Source organism: Uloborus diversus, chromosome 1 (assembly GCF_026930045.1).
Source record: "Uloborus diversus isolate 005 chromosome 1, Udiv.v.3.1, whole genome shotgun sequence".
In the NCBI taxonomy this organism is placed as follows: domain Eukaryota; kingdom Metazoa; phylum Arthropoda; class Arachnida; order Araneae; family Uloboridae; genus Uloborus; species Uloborus diversus.
This window is the reverse complement of record NC_072731.1, coordinates 129,078,491-129,099,282: the sequence shown is the minus strand read 5'-3', so window position 1 is coordinate 129,099,282 and position 20,792 is coordinate 129,078,491. Positions and strand designations below refer to the sequence as shown.

At 33.0% G+C, this 20,792-nt stretch overlaps 2 protein-coding genes across 2 annotated transcripts in view; one reads left to right on the top strand and one right to left on the bottom strand.

The window, feature by feature from the left end:
* Positions 1-7,085, bottom strand: part of LOC129221242 (exportin-4-like) — a 113,108-nt gene extending 106,023 nt beyond the window's left edge. The window contains exon 1 of the mRNA XM_054855700.1: positions 7,025-7,085. Coding sequence (XP_054711675.1) covers positions 7,025-7,075 — 51 coding nt within the window. The 5' untranslated portion in view covers positions 7,076-7,085. The remainder of the gene's footprint in view (positions 1-7,024) is intronic.
* A 265-nt stretch (positions 7,086-7,350) lies between these two features.
* The window catches only part of LOC129232107 (serine/arginine repetitive matrix protein 2-like), a 78,152-nt gene continuing 64,710 nt past the window's right edge, over positions 7,351-20,792 (top strand). The window contains exon 1 of the mRNA XM_054866347.1: positions 7,351-7,408. The gene's annotated coding sequence lies outside the window, so the exon portion shown is untranslated. The remainder of the gene's footprint in view (positions 7,409-20,792) is intronic.

The following is a 20,792-nucleotide window of genomic DNA, read 5'->3' as shown; positions in this document are numbered from 1 at the left end:
GGAAAACTTGAAAGAGGACGATTTTATTGCCCGTATTAACGGAAACGATGAAATTTGCGATTCCGACAATGGAGAGGAAATCGTCCAAGTTTTTGAAAAAGAAGCCTTCAATGCAATCAATGCCTTGCATCAATATTTTGATGCAAGGATTCGATCCTCAAAATCTCCTCTTATTTCATTCACCCAAATATAGCCTAAAATGGAGTTCTTAATATTTCAGCATCAAAAAAAAAAAAAAAGAAGAAAAAAAAAAGTGGCCAAACAACTGGCTTTTTTTGTCTCATTATTCAATGCACAGAAAAATTGTTGCCAAAACGTCTTTCTTTTCTTTTAATGTTCCACAGAATGAAAATACTACAATACATTAACACTAGAACACTGGGATGTTTTCTTCCTCTAAAACGGCGACTGGTGTCATTTCAACACTGATCAAAACTAAGTTAGATATTTAAACAAAATAAATGCAATTTTCGTTTTAATATCTTTTTAATTTATGAATAATAAAATAATAAAATGACATCAAATTTATTGATAGATGAATTATTATATCTATAGAAAAAATAATAATTATGTAGAATATTTTTTAGAAAAACTTCTCTACGTCATGTACATTAAACACAGAGATAATTTATATGTTTGGTGCACTTTCCAAATTACTCCTCCTTTACCTCTTTTACAGGAAACACATATTTTGATCGCCACATTTCCATTACATTTTTTTACCTGACATTTTTTGTGCTTTGGTGGCCTTTTATTTTGAAATTCATTTTCATTCCTTTTCTTTTTCCCTGCAAATTATTGATACATTCACTGCGCAATTCGCCCTTCCAGCCCTTTTTTATGAGACATTTTTAAATTTTCAAACTATAATAATATAAAACACTTGAATAAAAAGCATCATAAATGATCAAAAGAGCTGCGAACACATATACAAGCACATCATCTGAGCAAAAAAGAAAATCCAAAAGCCCTGTGCAATTGATAAATCCTATCACATGATAAACTATCACGTAATAAGCAGGTACGAAAAATTAAAATTTACTTACAGGTATTGGTGAAGTTCAATACTCTGAGGCTTATTACAAAACTGCTGTTTAAAAAAATAAATTCAGTATAATTGAAGATAAAATTATTGCAGTGTGACACCACACCAGCATTCTAGGTAAATTCACACGTAAAATAAATTTTTAAAAAGCTAATTTCTCATAATTTTATGAGTGAGTTTTCCTTACATCTTAAATAAAAGTCACGAAAATTCATATGGATCTTATGCCAATTTCACATTTTGCATAACTTTTAAAATACCGAGTATCAAAATGACACTACTTGGTGTTCTAGTGTTAATAAACTAGATTTTTTTCATAACTATTGGTAGGGAGAAGCATAATGTTGCAATAGCAAACTTTCAACCCACATTTGAAATGATTTTTAAAAGAAAACGTTTAATAGTATTCAGAAGTGAAGCTTTTGATAATGATCCAAACCAGAGAAAGAAATTTGAAATGCGTCTAGTTGATGGAATAATATTGAATATGCTATCAATACCAAGATACACTAAATTTGGCATCTTTCTATGTCAAATTTCATCACAATAAGGATGCAGTTGAAGCACTGGCGTAATTACGTACCGCACGACCCCGCAATGTAGGGCAGGGGAAGTCTGAAGGGGCCTGAAAATTTTTGAGCTTGGATTTCATTCAATTTTATAAAAAAATTCCGTAAATCAAACTCAGTTTGAAAAGCTTATATTGGTTGTGGGGCCCCTTAGAACCCCAGAACCTATCAATGTTGACCCCCAATTAAGATATCGGGGGCTCCAGGACGGACATTTTTTCGGGGTCCTCTTGTAGCCAAACCTTACAATTTTTGCCATTTGCTAAAACAGTTTTAGCTAATTTGGGCTCCCAAATAGCAGGTGCCCTTGGTAATGGCCTATTGAGTAATCGGCCTAAAAGTGGGGGGAAAAAGGGCCCACGGACCACCACCAAACCTTGGCACGGTATGGAGCAAAAAGTGGAGAGAAGGGAAAATCCCTGAAAAAGAAAGGGAAAAGGAAAAAGTCCTGACCTAAGGGATTCTGAAAAAGACAGTCAAGAGAAGTTTTTTGTGTAGGATCTGGATTTGGGTGGAGGGGGAGAGTAGGAAAGGGCCCGAAAAGTTGTGAACTTCGTTTTCATTTAATTTTATTATTATTTTTTCAATAAATTAAACTTGGTTTGAATAGCTTGTTGGTTTTTGGGTCCCCTAGGGCTGTAATATCATTCAAGATCGTCTAAAATTGAATTTTTGGAGCAATAGTTAAAAAAAGTCTGGGGGAGACTCCTGAAAACCTTCTCTTCTTATCATTTTTAAATATAGTCACTTTTGCTTTTCTAGCGATTTTATTTAGAAAAATATTCAGGGGAGGGACTCGAACCCTCCGTCATCCCAATATCATCGAAAATCGCCTAAAATTTGGGATTTAAAAAAAATCCCGGGAGAGCCTGAAACCTTATCTTTCTTGTCAGGTCATCAAAGGCAATTCAATTTTGAAAAATTCCGGGGGAGAGCCTCTGAATCCCTGTTTTTTTTTTTTAAATTATCGAAGAGAATCTAAAATTACGTTTTGGAAGCTTCAATATCAAAAAAATTCCTGAAGTCTTACCTTTCACCCCCATCCCTTTATATAACATCCTAAAAACGCATTTTTGCATCACTTTCGATGCTGTGAGGGCAAGGAATGAGGTGGTTTGGAACTTTGCCCCGAAATTTTCCGAAATCGAAGATCCAAAAACGTAACTTATCAAGGTAACTTTAAAAGGCAAGGCAAAAAATCGCATTTTAAATACTTCAATTTCGAAAAATTACAAAGAAAGTCCCCAAAACTTTCCTTCTTTTTAATATTGTGTTTTTAGAACTTCAATTTCGAAAATTCTGGGGCAGAGTCCTCAATTTAATCCTTTCCTCTAACGTCATCAAAGGTGGCCTACAATGCATTTTTAGGAGTTCCATATAGAAAAATTTCCAGGGCAGAGTCCCTCCAATTTAATTCCATCTTCTAATGTTTTCAAAAGTGGCCTACAACTGCACTTTTAGAAGTTCTATTAATAAAAATTCCTTGGGCAGTGCCCCCGACGCCGTTTTATTAACTTAACAAAGATTTTTCCAAAATTACGTTTTTGGAACTTCTCGTCCTTAAACAATGTCTTCAAAAAACTGAATATGTTGCAAAATTTCCGAGGATAACCACCAACCGTCGTTGTTTTAATTTTAATATCATCGAAGATAGTTGCGAAAGTTGCGTTTTTCGAGCTTCAATAATAATTGCAGGAAGAGAGTCACTGACCTCTTTCCATTATGTTACAAAAAAGTATGTTATAATCATGGCTTTAAAACTTCAAATTCGAAAAATTTAAGACGAAGAGCACTGAACCTACATTATTCTCAATACAATCGAAAATTCCATTTGCTAAACTAACATTTTAGAAATCCCCCCCCCCCCCCCCCCCCGATCCCATATTTTTGTACAAGTATATTATATTTACAATTAAATTCATATTGCTTATTCTTTTTCTCCTCATTATTGCAAACTCTCCCGATTTCTGCCGACTAAAAACTCAATATGCTCCCTCCCCTTTTCTCTCTCCCTCTATATATATATATACATATATATATATATATATATATATATATATATATATATATATATATATATATATATATATATATATATATATATATATATATAAGTCTGTTTGTTTATGTTTGAAAATAAATTGTGTGGCCGACAAATTTGAAAAATTGTACAACAAATATAGATTAATAAGATTTTTAGTAGGGGGCCCAAAGCCAAATTTTGCGGTTGGGCCAAAAATTCGAAGTTACGCTACTGAGTTGAAGAAGATTTGAATTCTGTGACCAATCCAAGAAAATGAATGCAAGATTCTAAATCTAAGGAGGAAGAAGTAACCAGGGGTGCAGAAAATGTTTTTAACACCAACATTTCCCCCAAACTGTATGAAAATTTCCCCAAAATTTTACAATATGCTATATGTATTTCAGATAAAAATTCATGGCTCTCCTCTGATATGCCCCCCTCTTGGCGAGATTTTAATTTTTCGCTCGATACGAAAATCGCCAATAAGGCGATAACTTGGCAACCCTGGTTTTGCAACTTGAACGCTGGAAAGTAGTTTCTCGAAGTCTGTCTTTTTGCACGTGTCTGTGTGGTAGGAGGTAGGTGCTCATATGTTCCGCTCTTAGGGAGATTTTAAGTTGAATACTCTAAAATAAAGTTTCAATTCAAACTTTATTTTACAGTATTCTTTTTCTTGTTGTTTTTTAATGTTAATTTAGTTGAATTTTCTATTTTAATTATGAGTTCGGTTTGTGATGTTGTCCAAATGTATCAATTGAAATTTTTTAATGAATCTTCTTTTTCTTTTTCGTCAGGTCGTCCAACGTTTGGACGTACCGGAGTCCTAAATAGATTTTTTATATTTAAACTAATTGAAAATAAAGAGGTTTTTTTAGAATTTTTAAGGGAAATTGGTTTACTTAAGAATGAAATGTTATGTTCTAGATGTAATTCTGTTATGAAAATTAAAAAAACTAACAAATGTTCAGATGGGTTAATTTTTTTTTGTAGAAAGGTTATAGGGGGTGTTGTTTGTGGAAAAGAAGCAACGATCAGGAGTGGGTCATGGTTTAGTTCTAGCAAGTTGAAAATAGAGGAGATTTTTTTGATAACATATGAGATTTTAATTGGGACCAAAACTGCTGATATTGAAAGTCAATATTTTTTTTCATCACAAACTTTAGCCGATTGGCGAAATTATATTAATGAAGAAATATTAAATTACATTGAATTAAAATCTGAACAAATAGGGGGGATTGGGAAAGTTATTGAAGTTGATGAATCTAAATTTGGGAAAAGAAAATATAATCAGGGACATGCAGTTGAGGGACAATGGGTTTTTGGGGGGGTTGAACGGGGTTCGGGGAAAACTTTTTTGGTTGCTGTTGGGGATAGGGGTAGGGAAACTCTATTTTTGGCAATTAAGCAGTGGATACTACCAGGCACGACGGTGCACTCTGATTGTTGGAGGGCATATGATACATTGGGGGAGGAGGGGTATGAGCATTTAACAGTCAACCATAAACTTAATTTTGTAGATCCAGAAACTAAATGTCACACTAACACAATTGAATCCACATGGAGACACGTTAAAAGTACTCTACCAACATATAATAGATTAGGGGATTTTAAATTTTATTTAGCTTATTATTTATACAAAAAAAATTGTGAATACAAAAATGAGGATATGTTTGTAAAGTTTTTGGAAATAATTCGCGAAATTAATTGGGTGGAGTACAAAATACAAGTAAAATAAGGTTGTTTTTTTTGGAATTTTTTTTGTCAAAACAAACATAATTTAAATATTTTTGTAAAGTAATGATAATAAAAAATTGGATAATTTCCCTAAGAGCGGAACATATGTGCACTGCCTCACGTGAGGAAGTAAAAGAAAAGTAAAAAAGGTAAGTGAACATATTTTGAATTATTGTGTTTTTAGTGTGTTTCTGGTAGTTTGTATTTTGGTCTGGTTGGCATTTTTGTAGCACAAAAATGGTGTTAATTTCACATAAAATCTGTGACTTTATTGTATACTGAACGGAGGAGATCTGTGACTTATATCCGACTGTGATGTATATTAAAAGTCGGAGGGATAACGGACCGAGCGGCAGCGAGGTCCTGGCGAGCCCGAGGTCTCATAGTACTTTCGTAAAGAGACCGAGGCAGGGCCGGCGAGCCGAGGTCTCATTACGAAAGTACTATGAGACCGAGGGCTCGTATCCCGGAGAAACAACGGAAAAAAATTAATGCATTAATTTCATTAAATAATTAATGACATAATTTGAATTTTTCCTGTTGGCGCTAAAAAAGCATCGCTAAGAACGATGTATGACATATGACGTCATACATAGTTTTCTTGGCGACGCTTTTTTGGCGCCAACAGGAAAAAGTCGCCAAGAGGGGGGTATATCAGATTTGTTCCAAATTCATTCCTATTACTATAGGTAGAGATAGTTTTGGGGGGAAAAAAGCAATTGCATCTTTAAAACTAATAGAATGAACTAGTAGTCTTAGAACTCGGTATCTAAAAAGCAAATTAAGTAAATGCTTGTAAGTTTTAATTAAAATATCATATCTACATTTATTTTAAATGTAAATTATTATCCAACAAATAGTTGATGAAAATATAAAGAGTGGTGATGCAAAAGGAAATGCATTCAAAATACACTTGCAGGAAAAAAAAATAGGATTTTTCTTTTTTTTTTTAAAATCGAATCTGCAAAATTTTCCCCAGATGGTTCAAATTTCCCCCCGATCCTAGATCAGATCGCCGGATCGGACATACCGTGGAAGTAACATCAACAAAATTACACAGAAGAAATCTTTGGAAAGGTTAATGAAAAAAAAACTAATGGTAACATTTTTAACTACAGTAAAAGTAATTCTATCATTTTAAATTGGTTTGTTCCAAGCATAAAATAAATATGAAGCAGAAAAGTAAAAGTAATTTCATATAAAAGTTAACTCAGAAGTTAAGCTCACTTTCATTCACAAACTCTTAAGTCAGGAGTGAAAGGTGAAAAGCAAGTGAACCTCATTTCACTAAACTTCTAATTTTATTTTAGATCAATTCTATTATTTTTTATTTTTCAAGTTTCTACATATGTTTCAGTAGAACATTTACGTTTTAACATTTTTTATATTCATATTTTTGCGCGAATATTAATCATAATATTAGCTAGATATTCAAAGGAAAAGTATTATAATGTAACAGAACGATAATTTCAGATGAATTATGTAAAAAGAAGCAGTTAGGAAATTGTTTGTAAACGAATACGAGATAAAGTGAGATTTTGATATCTAGATCTTATAAAATTGAAATAGTAAAAAATATATATATTAGACAAATCCATACAGGAAAACTATTTCAGAAGAATACATATAAATTAATGAAATTAAACAAATAACCATTAAAATTTCGGCAGCGGCCTCCAGCTCACGGATTATTTGTTCCGCCATGGCTGAAACTTTAAAAGCTGCCAAAAAGCTACATATTCTTGAAATTTAAAGGACTAATTATTAAAAATCGGCTGTGACCAAAAAAATAAGTATTAAACTGCGATCCACTTTTTCACAATTTTTCAAAAGCAAATTTTCTTGCAGATTTATTGGTGTGGTGTGTGTTTCATTTTATGGTGTGAAATTGCGTTTCCTCTGTGCCTCAAAACTGCTGTTATTTGTTTTGATAATATAAATTACATGCATCATTTTTCACATTTTGCAATAGGAATGGCAACAACAATTGTGAACCGCTTAAAACTTTACGAGCGACTCATGTTAATGTTTTTAAAGGTAAAAAATTATTATGTCTTATTTTGCTCACATGGAATACTACATTATGTTATAAGCTTTCACGATTAAAATTTTTCATCTGTATCACTCATTCATAATTATATGTATAATGCACTTATGAATAAAAATACTAGGCTTAACACCTGCATGTAGGGATCTTATCAGGAATATTATTTTTTTCACGCTCTTCGGCAATTAAACACCAAATGAACCCAAAAACCAGTTTGCTACATTCATTTTTTTAAAAAATTAATATTAATTCTTGATGTATTGTGGATTTTTCGTTTCAAGAGTGCATTATGTCATGATAAATTTAACCTTACATAAGGAATCCCTTCATCTCAACCGTGATTTTTGGAAATTGCAGTTGCAATAGCCAAAGAAAAATTGCGAAATGATGGACAATTTGTATCGCGTTTTATTTATTTATTTATTTGTACACAGGTCGTAGGTTCGAAGGTATACGATTTTCGTAGGTAGAGATATAATTTTTCTGTCTAATAAATAAACCAAAGCCTTAATGAGTTGTCACATTTGCTTTCATCTACATTTGTGTAAAGTTTAAAAAGTTGTAGAATTTTCTTCTTTTTTTAAATTTTTTTTTAATCCAGTGAAATTTTGTTTTTGTAGAGTATATAAATCTTTGTTTATGTTACGAAAAACAAAGAGTGAACAGTTTGCTTTTTGTGCTGGGTGAATGCTTGAAAAAAAAAAACTACCATGTCGCAAAAGTGGCTACTATTCAGAATTCCTAGGCTAGAGCTTAAACTCTAAGGCACTACTGCATTTTTGTTCTTGATGAACGTTTCATGAAGTTTGCTTTCTAAACCATAGAGACTAATTAAAAACATTGCCTTTCTTTACATGGGGCATTCCACGGTATTTTGGACATTATGTAGAGTCCGTAACGTGACCTTTTTTTGCCATAACTTTTTAATTTACCGTTTGATTTGCAAATTATTTTAATTTGAGCTGGTGTGTTGGTAGGAGAAGATCAAAATAAAATAATATGCTAATCAAGCAGTAAATAAAAAAGTTATGGCAAAAAAGGTCACGTTACGGACTCTACATAAATGTCAAAAATACCTTGGAATGCCCCACATTTGATTGAAAGTGAAATTCTCTACACTCACCATACTTTTACGTGTGTATGAAAATATCCACAAAAGTTATTCATTTAAGAAGTGTTGCTTCTAACTCTTGTAAACGAGTACACATACCCAATAATTTAATTTATTTAAAAAAATAATTGCAGGGGTCTGTCCAGGATTTTTCACAAGGTCTTTTTGTGAAAAATCAATTATTTTTGTAAAAAATCAATTTTGTAAAAAATCAAATTTTGCAAAAAAAAAATTTAAATTGAAATTTTTGGATTTTGAGATGGTGCAAACTGCATCATTGACACTTAAAGCACATTGAATTTTACCTCTTTTCTGTTAAGGATATCGTTCTTGAGTGTTTTTCAAGTATTAGGGTACGGGAGGGCGGCATCGCTCTCTGGAAGATGGGTACCCCTGAAGTATCAATATTTATTTACCATTCTACATTATGTTAATTATACTAGAAATGTTATATGTATAGTATTTAAAATAATTATAACAAAGAAATTCAGGCAGGGGTTCAGCATTTAACTTTTTGAACCAAGACATTGTTAAAGAGTTCAAAATTGTTTTAAACTTATAAAATCCCTGATTTTTACAAAAAAAAAATATTTTATTTGTTTACCTCTTAACAAAGTGTACTTAACATCAAAAATTCGAAAAATCAGATTCCCATAGTGGATGCAAAGAAATTGCGAACCTCACAGTGAAGGCATCAAAAGTATAAAAACGGCTTGTAAAATAAATATTTTTCATAAAATTATTTTAGAATTGCATTTTAGAATCCTATGATAAAGATGCCATTAATGTCTGGACACAATTGAATCCAAAAAAATAAAGTAAAATAAAAAATGAACCATTGATTCAGCATTTAAATTTTTGACTCGTAAAAGAAAAGGGAATTTTGCTTTAAAAACTTAAAATAAGCGTTGTCACAAAAATAAAGAGACTTTTCATTTATTTGCATCCTAATAAAGCGAAGTTAACTTGAAAAGATAATAAAATATGATTCTCATATCGAATGTAAAAAGATTGAGCTTTTCAAAATGTAGGCATCTAAAAAAAAAAAAAAAGATAAAAGAATTTATTTAAAATTAATTATCCTTTTTGGGCAGTTCTCAAAAGGTGGGAACAAACACAGACCTCAACTTTGAAGCTTCAACACCAAATAACTTTCATTTTAATTAACTCAAAAATTTTTGAGTTAAATTATAATACTGTATAGAGACAAGAATTGCCATAAATTTTTGAAAAAATGCTCTTCAAATGCCCTTAAAAAAATATTTTCTTTGCTTAAAGGCACAATTTTGGACATACCAAAACGTTAACTGAGCAAATGTACCATTAAAAAAAAAATTTTTTTTAATTATTTCCATATGTTTCAAAAAAAAAAAAAAAATTAAAGGCATGAATCTTACACTGAATAATTTTTTGTTAATATTTTACACAAATAACAAAAGTAAAGACAGATTATTTACTTTGTAAACGATTTTAGAAAAAAGTATGTTTGAAATATGATGCATGTCCAAAAGTTACGATCTTTACAATGCTATTTTTTGAGAACTAAGTATATGATGTTTTCGTTTTAAAGGTATTTATGGATCCTCAGAATCAATTTTTAATTGTTTAAAAGTGTTTTCATAAGCTTTTATGCAGTATCTTAGAAGAAAAGTAATTTTTCTTAAACATACATGCGAAATGTCCAAATGGTGTTACGATCTTGACGCCGATAATTCTGTCCGTTTATTCATAATTTTTAGATGATCCACTGTCTTCTAACCTCAATAAAAAAGGTTATTATAATGTTATCTTCTTTAATCCATCAGTATTTTGCATAATTAATATGTTACACATTGAACAATACATAAATTACAGTGGAAACATGGCTGGTTATGATCGCAACGAAAGCCATTTTGCGCTAAAATCGCCAAGCAAACCTCCGTTGGCAACAACACAGTACACGATAAGCTAAAAGTTACTAGGACTCGACCGATGCATCGGCACCGATGGTTCAACAATTTAGCCATCGGCATCGGCGGCCGATGCTAAATTGCAAGAAACATCGGCCCATCGGCCTTAAAAACTTCGAAAAGCCGATGGAATTGGCCGATGTTTTTGAAAAAAAAAAAAAAAAAAGACCTTTGATGTTTTACCTTTTAATACAAAGTAAATATTGTTTTCATATAAAATTGTTTACTAAATTTCAGTATGAATTTTTATTTGAGTCACCCCTGAAAGAGTTTTTAATACTGCATTCAGGTACCAAACAAGTTAATTATTGCGTTGTTTCTTGCTGTTGGATGTACGTAGTATCTCTCATAAGTCATAACTCCAAAATGGTAAACTGTAGAAGGATAAGTTTTCGCGTGTGGGGTGTGCGTACGTTCCAGTTGTGCACTTCTCTTTTTGTTTTCGATCGTGTGTTCTGAAAAGCCTGTTTACTCATTTTTTGTGGCTATTAATTACTTATTTCAATGCAAAACTAAGATAGCGTCTCAGACTGACGGTCATTTGGTGATATATTGCCGAATTGGAGACTATGGAAACAAATATGAGATGGCAAAACCCCGCTATTCATTTTAAAACACTCTGTATTTTAAATCCGCCACTGCAAGTCAATACAAACTCGGGTGCAAGTTTCGGAAGGGTTTTTTTGCTCAATGTTTATGATTATTTTGAACTCTATTTTTTACGACTATTTTGAATTTCCGAGAACACTTGTGTGCCCCTCCTCCCACTCCCTCAATTTCTGAAATTAAACTCTAGTTATACTCCTGAGTTGTTTAAAACTAACACCATTCATAAAATTAGAGATTTCTTTTTCAAACTTTATCTATTGTTTAGAAAGAATTTAGAGCATTAATTTAAGAAATTGATTAAAGAAAGACGTTTTGAATGGTGACACAATTCGGAAATCGAAGGGACTTTTGAATTTTTTCTTCGGAAGTGCTGAAATTGATTCAGAAACTCTTCCGAGGTGTTGGTTTTAGCGGTTCTGTACTATAAATATTAGGCCGAGGTTGGGGCCGAAGTGTGAGTTACTGCAAAATCAGAGGGTGACCCCCCCCCCCCTCCATTTCGTAATGCGCCATCTTTTTTGTATCATTAATAGCGATCGATTTTTTTTTCTATTGTAAGTAACTATTTTTATGTATTTATATAAAATCAATGAATAAGTTATTTTCGTTTTTTATAGAAAAGTTTCAAGGATTTTCTATTATGCAATTTTTTAAATTTCAGAAAATTACTGTTAAATTGAACAATTTAATTTGAACTTGTTTGTAAAGCTTCATAAAAGATTAAACAATCAAATTGTTCAGTATTATGTATGCAAACATCAGATCAAGTAGTCATATGTATTCAGTTATTAACTTTGTGTAAATATTGATTTTGTTTATAGCTGCGTTTTAAGAACCTCGCTCTTTTCATGGCAATTTTTTTCCAGCAAAATTTATGTCACTGTTTTAGTTTTTTGAAAAATGCAAAATTTTTTATTCATAAATTTTAAATAAGAAAAAAATATTTCTTTTATGATTTAGTATTGTAATTTATCTGTTATCTTTTTTTTTAATTTGATGACTAAAAAATGTCTACGTGCAATCTTTCCAATTTAATTGTGTAATTTGTTGACGGTTTCATAGTTTTATTCTTAATTTTTTTTGAATGATTTAACAACATAATTTAATGTTTTTTAACTATGTTTAGTGAACTTAAATCCATACATCATTACAATATTACTGAAATCTTAGTTATATGTTGAATTAAAAAAAAATCAATTGTTTATTAAACAGTCTTTTTGTTTTTCTTCCTTTTTTCTTTCTTTCTTTCTTTCTTTTTTTTTTTGGCTGTTGTTCTTTATCTTTCATTGTACAGCAGTCAAAAAAGGAGAAGCATAACTACACCCTATATAGATTGTACGTAGTACGATCCAAAAGTTCGGGACAAGCTGTATAAAACCTTACCCAGAATAGTTCACATTACAGAAGCACATCCACCTTCAAAAGTTTACCTTGAAGGACTATGTACTTCTGCCAGTGTTCATATAACTTTTGGAAACACTTCTGAAAGCCATTTTTCGCTACCTTCTATGATGCAGCTTTATCTTCTCCTGACGGAGGAAAGCATCGTCCATGCAAATGTTTTTTTGCTGGGAACAGGTAAAAGTCACACGGAGCTTAGTTCGACGAAACGTTATGTTATTTGTTTGTCATATCAGAGTATTGACCAATCGAACCGTGCATCCTCAACATGAAAGTCGCCTTCTTCCCTACGATGAAGATAAAGCAGCAGCGCAAGAGGCCTTACAGAAGGTTGCAAAAATGTCTTCCAGGAGCGCTTCTAAAAGCTATACGAACATTGGCAGAAGTGCATAGTCGTTCAAGGTGACTATTTTGTAGATAGATTTGCTTCGGTAATGTGAACTATTCAGGGTAAGGTTTTATACAACTTGTCCTCTAACCTTTAGATCATACTACGTACTTATGAGTTTTCAACTTACTATTTCATAACGTTTTTGAGTGACGTAAGTTTACGCGCATGAAGACATCACAAGAGAATTTGCGATAATTAACTGAGGAAGCGTTCAAAATTGATATTTCGGTCATCTACATGTTCTTAGGTACATATGCATGTACAGATGTGCCGAAAAAACTTGTGAAGTTTAAATTGGGTGATCGTAAAATAAAAATTTAGGTGAAAATCTGATTTTTTTTTTATTTTTTGTGATTGCAATTCCTTATTCGTAGAAAGGAAGTAAAGTGAAATGAATCAATCATCCTTTAAATCTCTGACAATTTTATCAATTTATTTCTGTTTGATTTTTTTTTTCCATCGGCCAACAGCATCGGCCATCGGCCATCGGCAATCGGCCATTTGGAGGAAAACAATCGGCCATCGGCCATCTTTGAACAATCGGCCAACAATCGGCATCGGCCCATCGGCCAAAAAATGCCATCGGTCGAGCCCTAAAAGTTACCAGAAAGGAATTCCAGTTTGACAAACGTAGTTTTTCGTCAGCTGCACCAGTTTTGGCGACATTATCACCTGCGATAGCATTTTTTCCCCCACCGCTTTTATTATTTTAGAATTTTTTTTCTCTTCTTTCTTTTGGAAACATAATTTAACGATCTCCAAATAGAAATACGAATTTCTTTTTTCAATAATTTTTTTTAGACATCGTTTTAATTCTTATGACATTAGAAAAGATATTTATTAATAAAACTGATGATGTCACTTTTTATATTTGTATTTTTAATTTGAAGCATTTTTTTACCTTTCATCAACTTCTTCAAAATCATTCCAAAACTTTATTATATGTAAAGAGTAGTATGTATAGCCATTCAAGTATTTCATTAATATCCTCTTTATTATTAAATTGCAAAATTCAAAAAGTAGTAAATAAAATTTTCATTGGAAATGTTAAAAATCAGATAAACCATCGTCAAAAATGGTGAAACTTACATTATGATGATGTCCAAAATCCGTTACCTACAGGACAACAATGTCCAAAATCTGTTACCTACAGACTGCTGATTTAATTTGCTAATCAACAATTTTTACAAATACCTGCTGTCTTTTCATGTTCATATATTGTGTTCTAGGTATGCATAATATAGAATAAAAGCAAAATTGATGTGAAATTTGAAAATTTTTGAAATTGCTCAAAGTTAACTTTTTTGTTCCCACCTTTTGAGAACTGCCCTTTTAGCATCGAAAAATCAAACCATATAACTTTCCTAAACAGTGGCATAGCTACACTTACTGCCGCCTGGGGCGGTTCCTCAATTTGCCGCCCTTTTGATGAGAAATAGTTAAACTGTTTGAATTAGATTTTAATAAAGAAGAAAGCAAAATTGTTTTTTTTCCTTCTTATTTTTCTTTTAGAAGGAAAAAAAAGGAATTCAGAGCCCCACCGAAAAATTCCAAAATATAACAGGGTTCGCGTTTACGCGCTATAGCGGGTTTTTTACGCAAATTCGCGGGAAAGGGACGGAACTTCCGCGAAAAATCGGGTCCCAGGGACCTAGAAAACCCAAAAGATAAGAACCGGGAAAAAAAATGGGAGAAAATGCTAAAGATCTATTTAGTAAATGCTTTTAAGCTTCAAAATGACCAGGAGAATCAACAGAAAGGGACTAAAATGACCCTATCTGTTTATCAGCTATTCAAACACACCCCAATTGTGGACCAGTCAGTGGAATTTTAGTGATAAGACTGGAGCTTACAGTGACCTCCTGGGCAAAGCTGAGGGAGTAAGTTCATAAATAGCGCATTATACTGTATTCTAAGAATAAGCTTTCCCTCAACTTTTATCTTGAGGAAATTCCTAAAAACAGGAATGAAGACTAAAAATAAGAGGTTTTCAATGCAATCTTCAGGATTAATACAAGACAATTGTACAGTAAAAATATTGCAATTTGGCATTCATGTAGCCAGAATTACTTTTGAAAATCATCATTTTGCATCCCCAATAAAAAGAGGGAGAAAAAAAAATGGCGAACATTTTCCAGATCGCGCTAAACACAAAAAGTTCGGAACTTTACATTTTTCCTTGTTAAATTGCTTATGAATACTTGAATTTCACTTTAACCTTGTTCTTTTTCTAATAATTCATCTCATTCTGATGGGTTATTTTTATTTGGACTTGCAAAAGTCGGGTATTAATCGATTGCGCCATTTTCAAAATGGCACGATTTTAAAAATAGAACAAAAACTAAAACAGATATTTTGAACGAGTCAAAATCAAGTCAAATATACTGATTTAAGATTGCAAATGAGCAATTTTCACACTCATATGAGAAAATGTTTCGTTTTTGCGATCGCGATTTTTGTGTTGGGTTCATTCGCTTGCGATTTATTATTATTATGTAATTGCCAATGATAATTGGGAAGAGGGGGGGGGGGTCTGTTCGCTTTTATAACTAAGAAAAATTTCCAGGAAAACAAAGGTTAAGGGAGTGCTTTTTGCTTGATCAATCAGAGGTTTTATATTTTATGGTAAAACCCATTTTCAAAGTAAATTTTGAGTTAATCTCATTGTAACTGACCAAATAGTTTCTCACATAACTAAGTTTTGCAAGTGTATTAATTGAAAATAATTTTACAATGATAAAATCACAAAAAATTAGGGCAAAAATAACCAATTTATTTTATTTCATGCCTCCCCCCCCCCAAGTATAAATATTTTTATATTATTCATTTACACACTAAGATTTTCTGTTTAAAATTTAAGGGACTCATTTTTTCCACCAAAGGACCCAAATCTATTTCATTAAAATGGGTCCCTGGGACCCAGGTTACAGATAGTTGAGCGCGAACACTGTATAAGTCGAAATTCGGAATTTTAAGCAATTTTTTAGTAACGCTTATAGAAAAGAGGCGCTGAGCTCCCTCCAGATTTTTTTTTCCTCCAAAATTAAAATCAATTTTATGCTTTCTTTGGTTCTGTTAGAGGATAGGGACTTCTCAAGGAAATCTGCCAAATATATATATCTGCTTTGGATACATGAAGATATTGAGGAAGGTTCAGCGGCGCTGTCTGGAAAGCTTTTCAACTAAACTGAAAAACACGTAAATATCGGCTGTATATAGTGATGTAAGGGCCTCCCCTAACTTCCAAAAAAGACTGAATTTTCCTCCCGAAATATTTTCAAACTTGAAATCAATTTCAGTCTATCTTTGATGACGTTAAAGAGAATAGGAAACGTTCAGGAGCTCTCTAGTAATTTTCCGACGCAAAAGTTTCAAAAACAAAATTGTAGGCTATCTTTGACGGCATAAGTTTCCAACTATTTCCAAAAATGTTGGAAAGTCAGATGGTTTTCCCGTCTTCCTATAAAACTTTTTGAAAATGACGTCCTAAACATGCGACTTTAGTCGTTGTTTGATGAACAACGTCAAGAAAGTCCGGAGGGTAGTACAACCCGAAATCTTTTTCGAAAAAAAAACTGCTGCTAATTTTAAGCTCTTCATCACTGAGAAAAGAACGCTTTGCGGTTTTCCCCCAGAAATTTCTAAAAACGAAATCGGAGCCATCTGTTATGACTATAAGTGATTTCATGCACATTTGGGATCCCTATCTTAGAATTGTTTTTGAAATTTAAGTTTCAAAAACCCAACTTTAATCTATTTTTGGAGACATTGGATGCGATAGGGATTTTAAAGTTCGAAGTTGATGTCCAAAACATACAAATTAGACTATCTTTAATCACCTTACAGGAAGGGTCAGGGGTTGACAGCCTTCAGGAATTTGTTGGTATTGAAATCTAAAAAATTCAATATTGGGCTTAAAGATGGGATGTAAAGGGATGAGGTGGGCGTTATACCTTCGAAATGTTTCGAGGCTCAAGGCTTAAAACTGCATTTTTGGGCTGTTTAGTGACGTTAAGGGATATGAGGCCCCTAGTTTCAAAACCGGATACTTGCAAAAAATTCGATTTTTTTTTTTTTTGCTAATCTTGTAGAGAATCATAAGGCCTATTTGCCTGCTCAATATTAGGTTCAAAAACCGCTTCTTTCCCCCTTGAAATGGGGCGGGAAGGTCTGCCTCAGTTTCAAAACCGGACTTTTACGCCTCTTGTAAAATTTGGTTTTCTACAAGTATCCGGTTTTGAAACTAGGGGCCTCATATGAAGGTTCGGTTGCGCTTCTCGAAAAATGTGACGCCACCATCAGTCTGTAGCTTCAAACGAAGGAAGAGGAAAAACAAAAAATATAATGCTGAGATGTCCACAAGAACAACACATGTTTTGTATTTGAGTAATTTTATTATCATAGTCGTACCACAACCTTAGAATTCAAAGTCCTTTTTTTGACTCCAGAAAAAGATTCAAAGTATAATTTATTTGTTGGGAAAACACGTTAAATTTTTTCGTATCAAAAGTGTAAAATTGCCGCCCCCCGAAAAGCGCCGCCCGGAGCGAACCGCCCCCTCTGCCCCTCCCTAGCTACGCCACTGTTCCAAAATAATGATTAAGCAGGGATCGCGCTAAGGATCATTCGCCAGTAAATTAGCCAAATTTTTAAAGTGTTAGCCAAATTTCAAAAGTCTTAGATTAACTTTTACTCATTTTAATGTATTTTTGACTGCAGAAATATTTAATCAGAAAGTGAAGTATAACTTAATTTTTGACAATTTTTTGAGGAGAACTGCAGGGGTATATCCAGGAATTTTTGTCCGTTTTTAGGAATTTGGTGAGAAAAAAATGCAAATTAAGTAGTTTTTCCACAAATCATACGTAATTTTTCAAAGGAAAAAATGGCTAAAAACAACTTCAAGTGATATTTATCATTCTTTAATAAATTTGAGAGTAGAAATAAAAGCTTTTAACGAAGTAAAGACTGCATTCCCATCTTACTCCGATGTGTCAGACATCGAACACAATGAAACAAAGCGCCATTCAACAAGGCATCCGCTAACACTTTTTTTACTTGGTAGCCACGCTGCGCACTCAATATCCAATCAGCGAGAGGGGCAAGTACAGTGGCCCAAAGAGGCGAGAGGCAAACGTCATCCTTCCTCCGATCCAATGCTAACGCGCGTGCGCACACCTCAATCTGCTCGGAGTGGTCCGAGGATAAAACAAATTTCAGTGATTGCTAGTCTGGGAGTTTTGTTAAAGGTTCATTTTTAGGTGTCGGAATTTTGTAAAAGGTCCGTTTTTAGGGGCCCAAATTTTGTGAACGGACCTAATTTTTATCTAGATTGACGTCTGAAAGGAGATTTTTTTCCCTCTGTGTATACTTTAGAGAATTTTCTGTTCGCCAATAAATTCGCCAAATTCGAATCTTGTTCGCCGATTTCACGAATTTATCGCATTGGCGAATGCTTAACGCAGTCCGTGATTAAGCATCGCCTCGCCAGACGTTAACACTAGAAAGACTGTGTTTTGTGTATACTTAGAAAGATTAGCAGCGATCACTTTGACCGCCATACTTAAGAGATTGGAAATTTCCCCCTTTTGGGATTTTTAACCATAGAAAAGATTTGTTTCAACATGTCACAGTTTAATTTAACAATTTAATCGTAATATAGTCTGCAAATAGGTCTCATATAGCTTTTTTTTTAAATTTTATGTTCGATCAAGTGAAATACACAATGCTTTACACAATTGGCATTGAGAAAGAGCAAATTTGTACAAAAAAGAGGAAACTTTCTTAGCATGTAATAACTAACAAGTATTATAATCAACCATGCATGTGTTTGGTTAAAAAAAATATCTTAATATCGCAAGATACTGTACACAGGGTTCGTACGCTCAGGGAAAACCTGGAATTGTCAGGGAAAATGAAACGGTTAAAAATGTCAGGGAATTTTCCAAATTTGCCCCCCAAATTTTTTTTTTTCCAATTTTTTCCCAGGGAACTTTGTTTCATGAGATCTAATCTCCCTTTTTATCTATTTTTCCTAAATTGTAAAAATTTTGAAGCAAAATGAAACTGGCAATTAAAAAAGTGGTGACCCAAAAGAACTTTCGCAGCCGCCATTTTTGACCCTCAATAGTTCTCAAGAAAATAATTCCTCGGGTGAATAAGAATTATGCACAAACTCAACAGGGAAGAGGACAATTTACTGCTTCGGAAGCACAAGCCTGAAAAATGGAGGTGGGGGGGATCTGGGAAAATCGTTTTTTTTTTAAATCGGAAAGTCTTTTAAGCTACGTGTGAAACGTAGTCGCCATTTTTGGTCACTCACAGGATAAAAGTAGACACAATCCTTAAATGTCAAAGTTTCCAAAAACAAAGCATAATTGGAATTTTTAGCCTTTTTTTTTTTGGCAATCAGAAAAAAATGCTCGTAGATTTATTTCCGCATAGTTTAATTTCACACTATTTTAATCTTTTTCATGAGGTAGATACTTATATATATGCAGCAAAATTGAGTGGAGGTGACTTGGAGGAAATTAGAGAAATAGGAGTTCTGTTTTTGAAATTTTCCCCTTTTTTTCGGCGTCGGACCCTTTTCCCTTCACTGCTTTTTATATTTTGAGCATCAGTTTTTATTAGCGAAGTGTCTACTGGTTCTAACTCAGAAGAACATTCCTTTTCTGCAAATTCAGGCTCCGAAAAATATTCGCAATAATCTCATGAAAGCAAGCTATTCTCATCGCTAGGAATATATATCTCTTCAGATAAGTCAGATTGTTCATTCAAACCATAATCTGTTTTAGATAAATCTGCAACAGTTTCAGGAATTGATGTTCCTATAAGTTTTGTTTGTCAACGGTTCTTCTCGACATCATGAAGATAATTATGTGACTGAGCACTTCATTATCATCGAAGAAAATAAATGTTCATGCTTCAAGCAAAGCACATGTTTTGGTGCACAAAAGAATTCTTGCAAACATTTTTGGAATTTACTTGTTTATATTTACTTCTTTTTAGACCCAAAGTAATTTCACATGTCCAGTCACATGCTTTTCAAATTTACCTTTCTCAGCTTTGAACCCCTTTGCAGATAGAAAACTGAAACCATGCAACCAGCAGGTGTTTCGCATTTTCCTAACAGTTCAAAGAATTAAACCTAACCAGCAAGTACTACTCAAGCTCAAAAGAACATTACTCACCCTGACAACTAACAATAGTCCATAGTACACACAACTGATAGGAGAAAAAGGCAGAAAACGGATGCATAAAGAAAGGTTCACTTAGCGGTCAAAATTACCGTAGTCAGTCTTTCTAGGTATAAACTTCTCGAGCGACTATAATAGTAATCCTAAAGAAAAAAAATTACTGCTGTAAGATCTTAATAAATAGTTAGGAAAAGTCAATGAAGGAAAAAGACTTTGAAAATTAAACGCAGCAAATATGAGCATTCGAAAATCGTTTGCGGTCAAAATGACCGCTTCCGTCTTTCTAGTGTTAAGTGGCGATAAACAGTTAAACATCACACGCTGAATGGCGATAAGTTAAAGTTTGTAATCCTATCTGAAGCGACAGTGTTGCCAGATTGGGGGGAATTTCCCCATTTTGGGGAAATCTTGTGCATGCTCTCTGGGGAAACGTAGGAAAAATGGGTTTTAAGGAGAATTCTTTGGGGGAAAATTTTTTTCTTGGGGAAAATCTGAGGGAAAAAAATTCCCAAGAAAAAATATTTTTTTTGTAAGTGTTTAAATTCGCGTATTTACATCTGATAGTTAGATCGTTTGTATCAAACAGCATTATTTTAGCTTTGTTCAACTTTATGGAATTTGCATTATGTGGAATATTATGTAATGGAATTCGCATTAATGTTCTGCATGAGTAACTAGTGGATACCTGAAATGGATAAAAATAAGTGATCGTGA